General features: G+C 44.3%; 1 protein-coding gene across 3 annotated transcripts in view; it reads left to right on the forward strand.

Annotated features, from left to right (window-relative positions):
* efcab11 (EF-hand calcium binding domain 11) overlaps positions 1–11,410 on the forward strand; it is an 88,496-nt gene extending 77,086 nt beyond the window's left edge. For 2 of the 3 annotated variants that reach the window (XR_011351041.1, XM_069915914.1), the window contains one exon: positions 9,592–11,410. Coding sequence is in view for 2 of the 3 variants with exons in the window: in XM_069915914.1 (XP_069772015.1) it covers positions 9,592–9,661 (70 nt within the window). In the remaining variant the exon portion in view is untranslated. The remainder of the gene's footprint in view (positions 1–9,591) is intronic. The other variant, XM_069915915.1, reaches the window with a different exon arrangement.
* The last annotated feature ends 358 nt before the right edge of the window (positions 11,411–11,768 follow it).

Below are 11,768 nucleotides of genomic sequence, written 5' to 3' on the forward strand. Positions count from 1 at the left end.
CTTACTTTCCTACCGGGGCAATCACCACGGTTTCCTTCCACATTCTAACGACATGCGGGGTTAGATGGTTAATTGGTCACATGGGTGTACTTGGGTGGCACGGGCTTGTGGGCAGGAGGGGCCTGTTACCGTGCTGTATCTCTAAATTAAAATTGAATTATTCATCTGTATCTCTAAATTAAAATTAAATTATTCAGAAAGTAAGAATCTCAGTGGGTAACAAGCAAACACTCAAGTCATTACAAGCAGTGGCACAAGCTAATGAGGCTGTGAACTTGTTTCTGGAGGGATAGATTGAAAAGGAAGTGCTATTCTTCAGTTAGATCACACAAGGTGTATGGGGTATGTGCCAGGTCACGGTATGAAGGAAAAATTATAGAGACACTGTGGAGAGTGCAAAAAGAAACACAACTCTTTGAAACCAGAACTGTGAGCAAAGACAGAATTCGCGAAGAATGAACAGGCTGTTCCTTTAATCTTGAAAAAAAAGTGAGAGGGATGTCCTAATATTAATCCACATGTGGGCAAGAACCAACCCAAGAGAGCCATATGTAGCTGTCATTTCCGATTTCCGTCGACAGTACTACGATGCTCAAGGACCAAAGAGCTGCTGTTCAGAGATAAGATGCATGCAGACCCCCAGAGGCTAGAACATGCACGAGGTGGTGTTTCAAATGTCTCTGCAGTCCAGCTCCCCCTGATTACAGTAGACACTGGCCACACAACTACAATCACCGCTCCAAGTATAGTCTCTTGCCCACCCCAATGCACACTTTTAGCAGGTAAGCCCAGAATGCTCTCCATCTTTTTTCCGCTTTTAATGTGTTTCTTTAATGTACCTCTAACTAGACTCTTGGCACTGTGAGCCCTTGTGTCAAATTTTGTCCTGGTGCCCAGGCATTGGGGACAAGTTGTTGTTGTTGTGCAGCCTGGCAAAAATAGAGAAACGACAGGTGTATTTGGCTAAATTTGTCTATGAGCAGATGGGCCTGTTGCTTTGCACAGTTTAACAGCGCAGGTTCCTGTCAGATGGTAAGTTGCCAAACACCACTTAAAAATGTTGCCTATGAACATTATTAAGATGTTGGACTTTGGATGAACTAGCTTGGCGAACTCCCTTTGGCGTGGCCTCGTGGCCACAGGAGGGAAGCGTGAAGCCACTGCACAGACCTACTAAAGAAATCATGGTGGGCACTTGGATCAAAAGGCAGCGTCACACCATCGTTCTTTCATGCAAAGCTGCTGCTTCTCAGACAGCACCTTGCATGACCTGACATCTTTCCAAAGCAGTTTACCATCAAATCGCTTAACTTTCAAAGTTTGGACAGTAGTTGTAATGTGGGGATTCAATGCATGCACAACAAGATCCCACGGGCAGCATTGAGATGATCAATCGTGATATCGATTGAAGCTTAAATATTGCTTCATCATTTGGTGGGGTGAGCCACCTCCTGGAAGTCGAACTTCCGCCCAAGCAAGCCAGCAAAGTTTCCAAGAGAGCACCTTCAACAAAGCAGCTCCTTGGTGTGATGTCTGAATACACATCCGGCTTTTTCAGCGACTGGACTGTGTGCGTTTGGTTATGTATATAGAGGCACTCGTTTCCCAAAAACAGCCTCAGATGCTGATGAACTGACATAAAGCAACGTGTTAATTTCCACCAATGATAACGGCAGAGAGGTTAGCTCAACGCTGTTGCAGTGCCAGCGACCTGGGTTTGAATCCAGCGCTATCTGTACATTCTCTGTAAGATCCACGTGTGTTTCCTCGTTTTCTTCCGCCCGCCAAAAACACATGGAAGTTGTAGGTTAATTGGGAATTTGGGCGGCATGGGCTCGTTATGTCTAAAATAAAATTCATTCTTTAATATCGCCATACATCCAGTTCGGAACATTATCAATGAGAATGCATTGTTTTTTGCATAAATACAATGTACAAAAGCAGTGTCAGTCTCACTTGCTGCAGCTTCCCAGTACTTAAAGCATTACCAACACAAATTAAATATAATCAAACCCTGTAAATATAAAAGAGTACAGTTACTACAGGAAAGATATCAGTACGATTGAAAGAGTGCCAAGATTTACAAGGATGTAGCTGGGATTTGAGGAGCAGAGTTACAGGGAAAGGTTAAACAGGTGAGGACTTTATTCTCTGGAGCGTAGGAGAATGAGGGGAGATTTGATCGAGGTATTTAAAATTAAATTATGAGGCATATAGTTGGATGGTGTGAATTCAGACAGGCTTTTCCCACTGAAATTAGGTGAGACAAGAACTTAAGGACATGATTTAAGGTAAAATATTTAAAAGGAATATTAGGGGGGAGCTTCTTCATGCAGAGAGTGGTGGGGGTGTGGAACGAGCTGCCAGCTGAAGTGGTGAATGTGAGCTCAATTTTGACATTCAACAAAAATTTGGGCATTACATGGATGGGATCAGTATGGAGGGTGCAGGTCAATGGGACAAGACAAAGTTTGGCACAGATTAGATGGGCTGAAGGGTCTATTTCTGTGGTGTGGTGCTCTATGGCATATAAAAAAATGTCAGTTGTGCAGTGATTAGTGCAGACAGATGTGTCATGGTCCTGGCGATAGATCAGGTGATACAGGGGATTCAAGAGCCTGATAGCTGTTGGAAAAAAGCTCCATCTGAACATCGATATCCTGGACATCAGGCTTGCGTACCTTCTGGCAGGATAAATTACCAAAATAATCAAGCATTATTATTGAATGAAAACACAGAAATGCTGGAGGAACGCGGCAAGTCTCGCAGCACCCATAGGAGGTAAATATATATGAAGATACACCCTTCATCAAGGTATGAGCAAAGAGCAGGCAGGCATTTGGATAAAAAAAAGCTGAGGTGGAGGGAAGAAGGGACAGAGGGAGAAGCACAGGCCAACAGATGAGGCCATAGTTGGACATGCAGAGGAGGACAGGAGATAAAAGCTAAAGGTAGTGAGTCAAAGATTGGATGCTGAATGAAAACGATCCGCCATAATTCTTTGAGTCGTATTTAAGCAACACTCCTGGTGAATGTCGTCAGTAGAGGAAAGTGATCTTCTTGCTATTTTGATGATCCTTTGTAATGCCCCCAAGGTTAATCACCCCCACCCCCCTCTTCCGACACCTGTTGCAGTCATCCACTCAAAGTCCTAACCTCTGGAGTTCCTTTCTCCCTGATTGATGACTCTTTAGAAGACTGCCCCTTTGCATAATCTTTTGGACAAATCTTTTGAATCGATCACACATTATCTTTGACCTACTACCATCAGGAAGGAGGTATAGGAGCATCAAAATCAGGACGGCCAAGCTGAGGAACAGAGATTGATGAACAGTATCCTATAACCTTGAGTCTCTTAATCATGAAATTGAGTAAATTATTCCAGAATGCGTTTAAATTTATATTGATATGGATGTGCATATGTATGCACTGTGGTCAGGAGAAACACTGTTTCCCCTGAATTCATATGTACAGTCGGATGATAATAAACTTGATCTTTGATAGCAAATGCACCCATGAAATGCCTCGGGCTATTTGCGGCATTGAATATGCTGGGGTCAATCCAGGGTTCTTGTCAACTTTTTTCTTCCTCCACCTCGGGCCGAGAAGCTAATCCCAGAGTACCCACTACCCTCCTGGCTGTCAGCGACTCGTGCAGTGAAGGACCTGGGTCTGACCCATCGATAGTAAGGCTGTAGCACATCACTGTCAGTGAACCGTTTTTAGCAAACCTCTTGCAGTAGAGCCTCATTAACAAAACTGTCAGGTGTGTGGCCGTCAGCTGCTCTTCATTAAACACACTGCTGGTTAAGTTGATATTCAAAGTGGTGCCAGGTCTGATAGAGTTGCAGCTGTCCACACTAAAACTGATTTAGATGTGGCGGGAAGGCTCTGTTTCCTGCGGTCTTTTTCCACAGGATTGTTCAGCTTTAAATACAATAGCCCAAGAATTCTGTTGTCAAGCAGCACTGTTTGTGTGCACTCATTGGGAATCCAATTGTTGAATGATCTGTAAAAACAATAGGGCTGCAGTTGCTGGAGAGTTGAGCCAGCAAAGAGAAGCTGGAGGGACTCAGCAGGTCGGGCAGCATCCATGGAGAGGAATGGTCAGTCACAATTTTGGCTCGGGGCACTTGTTCGAGACTAAGATGGGATAAGGTGAGGCATGGTTGGCGTAGTGGATAAGCGCAACGCTATAACGAATGCCAGAGATCGGGACCAGGCTTTGAATTCTTCAGTCCGAAAGGAGTTGGTATGTTCCCCCGGGGGCTCCAGTTTCCTCCCACTGTTCAAAATGTACCAGGGTTGGAGGTCAATTGGGTGTAATTGGGCAGAATGGGCTCATGGGCCAAAGCTATGTCTAAATTTAAAATGAACTTTGACCCCTTCCCAACTTCAGTCGCGATTTTGAAATATGGACTGACTATTTATTTCCAGGAATGCTGCCTGATCCGCTGAGTCTCTCCAGCCCCTCATGTGTTGAACCAAGACTGTTTTTCTGCTTAAGAGGGGTAACAAAATTCAAAGGAGTAAAGCACAAAAGTCTTCAGACCCACGGTTGAAGTAAAAACACAACACTGGAGAAACTCAGCAGGTCAAACAGTCTCCTTTATATAGCAAAGATAAAGATACGTCATGAACGTTTCAGGCTTGAGCCTTTCATCAAGGTATGAGTAAAATGTAGGCAAAATGTCGACTGTCTACATTTTGCTCATACCATGATAAAGGACTCGAGCTCGAAACTTTTGTTATGTATCTTTATCTTTGCCACACTGTTTGACCTATTGAGTTTCTCCAGCACTGTGTTTTTACAACAACATTCAAATTTCAGATTTATTGTCAGAGAACTTATATGGCATCGCATACAACCCCGAGATGCTTTCTCCTGCAGACAAACTGTGGACGTTACAGCTCAGCAAACCTTACACCCCTTTTTATTAACTGCAAAATGCTGTAGGACGCATCAGGAATTTTTCACTGAGGTTGGGCAAGACAAAAACTGGAGGATATGGGTTAAGGGTGTGACAGATGACCATATGTTCTATTTTATATTGTTTTAAAGGAGATAAATTGTGGCAGGTTTTTTAGTGTGGCTCACAGACAAACACTTCAACCAGATCTCATTTAAAATGCTGGAGCTCGGCTCAAGCCGGACAGTCCAGGCTCCGAGTGCCTTTGCAAAAACTTTGAAGAATGCCTATAAGGACTTCACAAGTAGGTGTTAATTGGACATGCTGTGGAGTAAAGGATTATTGTTTTGGAAATCACCAGATGAACGAACTCGGAAGATTAGGTCCAGAGCCGCAGTGTAATTGGCTAAGAAGGTCATGTGCTTTTTTCTGAGAGAGATTCAGTTCTACAGTTCAGCAGCAGCAGCTGGGCCCGGAACAGGACAAGCTGGCAAGCTTGTGGAAAACCCCATTTTGAAGAGGGGTTGTGAGTTCTGAGTTCAGCCTGGTCAAAGCCCTTGTGGTCCATACAAGAGGAGAGGACTGGCTGCCTAATGTTTCACTTGAAATAAGGAAAACAGAAAAGGAACTCAGTGGTGACCTGAAAGAGGTTATCATGTGGAAAATCCTGATGGGGCATGTTTCTTCGGCAAGACATGACTAATTAGAGAGAATCAGTTTGTGTCCAGCAACCAACAAATCTCTGAAAACTGACAAGAACCTTCCTGAGCGGTAATCTTTTACCTTTCAAGCACCAAAGCCTGATGAACTTCATCAATGTTAAATTCTGTGCACAGTATAGGAATTGCCTGCAACCAGTGAACTTGGAGGAATGAGAAGTGAGATTGGACTGTGAACCAAAGAACTTTTCTGAACTTAACATACATTACACACATGTGCGCTTAGAATTAGAAGAGGGTTAAGTTAGGTTAAGTAAGTTAATAGAGATAAGTTAGAGTTTGATCCTGTTTTCATGTTTAAAAATAATTAGAAGCAACTTTTGTTTAAGTAACCATTTGTCTTAGTGAATTTCTGTTACTACTGGGTTTTGGGGTCCTCTGGGCTCATTGAAAGGTGAGATGTTTAGGGGGAACTTCTTCACGCAGGGAGTGGTGGAAGTGTGGAAGAAGCTGCCAGGTGAAGTGGTGAATGTGGGCTCAATTTTGACATTTGAGAAAAATGTGGGCAGGTACACAGATGGGAGGGGTGTGGAGGACTGTGGAGGTACATGGATGGGAGCGGCGCAAGTCAATGGGACCAGGCAGAATAATAGTTTGACACAGACTAGAATCATAATTTATTGTTATGAACATGTCACATACAAGAGTGTATTTTTTCAAAATAGTGCGCAAAGAAGAGAAAGTGAGGTAGCGTCTGTGCTGCATTGTCCATTCAGAAATCTGATGGCAGAAGGAAAGTAGCTGTTTTTGTGGTAATTCTGCCTGGCCTGCAGGAAAAAGAATTCAGGGTTGCATGTGATGTCATCCTATCCCATCTGCAGATTGGAGGAACAACACCTTATTTTCCATCTGGGCACTCTCCAGCCAGATGGCATTAACGTCGACTTCTCTGCTTCCGGCTAAACTTGTTCACCTTTTCTTTTCCCTCCCCCTTTCCTGTCTTTCCAGTCCTCCCCTTCCCTTTCCCCTTACCCACCCTCCTCCCCCTCATTGCTGCTGTCCCCTGCCTCCTTCCTCCACCTATCATCTCCTGCCTTTGCCACCCCCATCTTCCCCCTCCCCCTCCCCATCTATTTTGTATGAACGCCTACCGGCATTCTCTCATACCTTAATCGTCAGGTCTGTCTCTTTACCTCTGCTACATAAAGGACGTTGTTTGACCTGTTGAGCTTCTCCAGCACCTGTGGTTTTACTGTATGTGATGTCATGTATGTACTCTGACAATAAATCTGAAATCTGTACCTCCTTCCTATGGTAGCAATGAGGAGAGGGCATGGCCTGGGTGGTGAGGGTCCTTGAAGGTAGTGGCTGCTTTCCAGAGACCCCACCTCTTGTAGATGTCCTCGATGGAGTGAAGACTGATGCCTATGATGGCGCTGGGCTGAAGGGCCCATTTCTGTGCTGTAGTGTTTTATGGTTTTAAAGATGCAGAAATACAAGAGTGTATTTTTTTCCTTGGAATTCTCTTTGTCCATTTCTGACAGACAATGGTGATCTTAGTTAGTCTGCTGAACCTCAGCTACATCTGACAGCCTTGAGTCCAGCCAGGCAATGCCTTTGGTTATCACAACCCCATCAATGATGAGCAATGGTGAGGCAAGTGCCCTGTATTCACACTAACCTGGTCAGTTAGCAGCTCCCTCGTCCACCAGCTTACGAGGAGCCATTTTACTCGTACCACGGATTGTGAGCATTTAATTCAATTAATTGCCTCCTCTCAATCTGTCAGACTATCATGAACATTGCGTCGCTGGATGACAGTCATGGTTCTGGTCATGATCTCTCAAGATTCAATATTCCTTCCTTCTCTTCCATGTGGCCAAAATGTTGCTTTAAGATTCAAGATTGCTTTATTGTCATGTTTAGACAGACATTTATTTAGAAATTCATGTAGCATGGTAACTGGGCCTTTCAGCCCATGAGCCCACGCTGCCCAATTACACCCAAAGAGCCTACAACCCCAGTACAACATGAAGGGTGGGAGGAAACTGGAGCACCCAGAGGAAACCCACACAGACACAGGGAAAATGCACAAACTCCTTACAGACAGCGCCGGATTTGAACTTTGGTCGCTGGAGCTGTAACAGCCCGGGACGAACCGCTATGCCAACCTTTACAGGACATGTAATAGTTCGCTAAACTGCCTTCTGCCTCCATAAGGCAGTCAAAGTTAAATAAATGGGACCCAACAGTATCAGACAGATGTTTTCGCTGTAAAAAGGAAATGGGAACAACAATTCATGCAATTTGGACATGTGAGAAAGTGAAAAAATTTTGGGAAGATCTAAACCAGATATTAAATAAAATCACAAAAAGCAATATACCAAAAAACCCAGAGATCTTCCTCCTAAGTAACATAAAAAACAAAGAATTTGGACTCGATTTGGATGGAGCACAAAAAAGATTTGTTAGGATAGCCCTAGCTGTAGCAAAAAAATGTATTATGTCAGCCTGGAAATTGGAAGACAACTTGAGAATACAACAATGGTATATAGAAATGAATAAATGTATTCCATTAGAAAAAATAACCTATAATTTAAGAAATAACATTATAATATTTGAACAAATATGGGAGCCATACATGAAACACAATAGAGAAAACCTACCGGGGACATCTACCACCTAAAATGACAGAAGGAGAAGATAATGAAAAGAACTGACTCAGTGGAATTTCTTGTTTATTTTTATTGAGTGACAACATTGTTTGACGGGTTTAATGTATCTTATATTCTGAACTTTAAATAAATGGGAGGGGAGGTGAGGGAGGGAGGGAGGGGAGGAGGGAAGGGGGGAGAAAACGACACTATATATTTAAGAAGGAAAATGTATGTATCTTGATCAATATGGTTTATAGTGTGAAAAATAAAAAATTTAAATTAAAAAAAATCGGCACTGTGGCTGCTCAACCTCCCTCCTGAGAATGCCGTGAACTTGATCTCCTATCGCTACAGCTCGCTTCATCTCCTCCTTTCCCTTCTTAGCCACAGAACCAGATTCCGTGGCAGAGACCTGATCGCCGTGGCTTGTCCCAGGTAGGTCCCCCCGCACCCCCAACAGTATCCAAAATGGTATACTTGTTATTGAGTGGAATGGCCACAGAGGTGCCCTGCACTGCCTGCCTGTTCCCATTCTCTCTCCCGACTGTCACCCATCTACCCTCCTCCTGCCCCCTAGATGTGATGGTGTCCCTGTAACTCCAGTTCATCACCCCCTCTGCCTCCCAAATGATCCAGAGTTCATTCAACACCAGCTCCAATTCCTTAACCTGGCTTGTCAGGGGCTGCAGCTGAATGCACTTCTCGCAGATGAAGTTGTCAGGGATACTGTTGGCTTCCCCGACAACCCACATTTTGCAAGAGCATTCCCCTGCCTTGGGCTGCCATTCCCCCTGTCTATGACAAAGTGAACAAAATATACGATGTATAAAACCTGTGCCTACCTGCTGAATCCTTTTTGTTCCTTAAATAGGAACATTCTGACTTCAACTCCAGCTATTCCTCGCCTTTTACCTGTTCTTGCTGAAGCCTGTTGAGCCAAAGCCTCACCACTCTGACTCAGCCCACTCTGACAATGACCACTTCCCCCTTTGTCTTCAACTCGTGAACTCGATTGCCCAATCCATAATGGTGGCCAGTAGCCTTGCCCACTTCATTCTTCTCAGCATGTGCAGTCACTGTTGCGCCTTCCTGACAAGTGAGGAGATGTTGTGTGTCCATGACAGGTCACTAGTTAAGTGAACTCCAAGGATCTTGGTGCTCTCCACCTTGTAGACTACTCACTGCTCCTTTGAGTTGTGGAATGGAACCTAGGGTTTGTCTCAAGCTATTTGCATAACTTGGGCATCGCCACATCTACTAACTAATCGAGCAAAATAATTCTCAAGGTTGAGAAAGGAGCTTTATCAATGGAGGATGCTTTTATTTTGTGTGTGTGCTTAGACGGCTCTGTTTTGTTTATTGCAGGGAAGTGGATCGAGATTCTGATGGTCATGTGAGCTTCAGGAACTTTGAGATAGTGATGGGTTACCAGTGAGTAGCCATCGAGCCCTAGGGTGAGGATCTGGACTTCAGCCCCTCCCCACACCCTCGGCCGTGCTGCATATGTGATTCACGTCCCACATGTTAGCGGGGTCAACCTCCAGCTGCCATTTTCAGCAGGGAGTGCCATAACCAACAAGACATTGGAAATCGCAGCCAATCACAAGATGCACAACCAACATGTGACTTCAAGTTAAGACAGGTCACCTTTATTTATCGTTTATATCATGCTTGCACAGTCAAGATAGTGTTTCTCCAGGACCAAGGAACATATTTTCATAAATATAAGTTAGAATAAAGTTAAACACATTAAAATATTAAGACATATACAAAAGTCCACGGTACATTATCCACATATGTTCTGAGAATTAAAGAGCCTGATGGTTGAGGGAAAAAATGTTGCCCAATCTGGACGCAAGGGCCCAAATGCTACAGTACCTCCTACCAGATGGGACCAGGGATTTGTAGTTCACAGACCTGGGCGAGGGTGCAAGATTGGTTCCTAGACTTGATGTGTTTTCTCCTGTCTCAAACAACCATCTGCTCCCCTCAGGCCCAGTGTACCACCACGAGTGGGCTAGGATTTTTCCACATACCCCACATCAGTTCCCTGCTAGTTCTTCTAGCAGAGTGTTTTTAGACTTTTACATTACCTCATTGGCTATAGAGGCCCAGAATAAATGTCTTTCAAATCATTCTGCTGGCTGACAGATATGTCATAGAGTCATACAGCTCCAAAACAGTCACTTGGGCCCATCATGTCCATACTGACCAGTGTCTATGCTAATCTAATGTAGAAGTTATGGAGGGATGTTGCAGAGCCAGAGGTGATTGTGTGCTGGAACTGAATTAATCACCCTGACAAAATTCCTCTCACTGGTTCTTTCACTCTTTTCTCTCTCTCTCTCTCTCTCTCCCCCTTTCCCTCCTCCCTTTGAAAAGAATGAACTCTTTTTTTTAGAACAAAGAATGGAACAACGCACAGTACAGACCCTTCAACCCACAATGTGCCAACATAAACCTACTCCGCATCAAGATAATCCTTCCTTCTTTCACAGCCTATAGCCCATTCCCATTTTTCTTACATCCATGCGCCTATCTAAGAATGTCCCTGTTGCATCAGCTTGAACCTCCATCCCCGGCAATACATTCCAGGCACCCACCATCTCCATCTTCACAGGCTCCTCTCTCTGCAGCCAGTTCTCTGCGAGTTTATCAGTCTCCCAGTCCCCATTCCTCTCAACAGGAGAGATACCTTTCACTCCCTCCTCTCCCACTCACTTCAGGATCAATGATCCAGCAGCTTGGGAAGATGCAGCCCGTTGGCTGTCTGAATGGAAGACCCTTAACCCACAGTCTCTCAGTGCTCTCTCCTCTGATGACATTACCAAGAAGCACATTGGCACATGCACTCACTAATCATAGATTCCAGTGAGGCTGCAATGGATGCTGTTAGCCCAAGCACTGCGGAGACTGGGCTCTGTCCAGATGTAACATCCTCTTCAATGCTTTTTCTCAGCCATGAGCAGAACCAAGCCACTTGGTGAACTTCAAAGCAGTTTGAATGGATACAGTGAACAGCTCTTGCCAAACCTTCTGTGGCTGCCAGAGGGAGTATCAACCTTGTGAATTTGGTCAGTATCTCAGTATGAAAGCCTCAGATTCACTTGTTATTCCTGCTTTTCATTTCCCGATGGCATTGTTTTTTTAAAATTAAAAATAAAAACTATTTAAATACCCCTTCTGTATTGGCTTCAGGACATCTCATCCATACACAGCAGAGCTGGTGAGGCAACCTGCTCCCATACAGCGTGTCTCTCTGGAAATGGAGGAATGGTGGGAGTCAACACTGTGGGGAATTGTTAGCTGAAATAGGGTGGGACACAGCTGAGAACCGTGGTGAAGAAGGCAAATGCAATGCTGGCATTTGTTTCAGGAGAATATGAGATCAGGGATGTGATGTTGAGGCTTTATAAGGCTGCACTTGGAATATTGTGAGCAGTTTTGGGCTCCTCATTTAAGAAAGAATTTGCTGACATTGGAGTGAGTTCAGAGGAGGTTCACAAGGATGATTCCGGGAATGAAAGGGTTATATGAAGAAT

This window comes from Narcine bancroftii, chromosome 2 (genome assembly GCF_036971445.1).
Source record: "Narcine bancroftii isolate sNarBan1 chromosome 2, sNarBan1.hap1, whole genome shotgun sequence".
NCBI lineage: Eukaryota > Metazoa > Chordata > Chondrichthyes > Torpediniformes > Narcinidae > Narcine > Narcine bancroftii.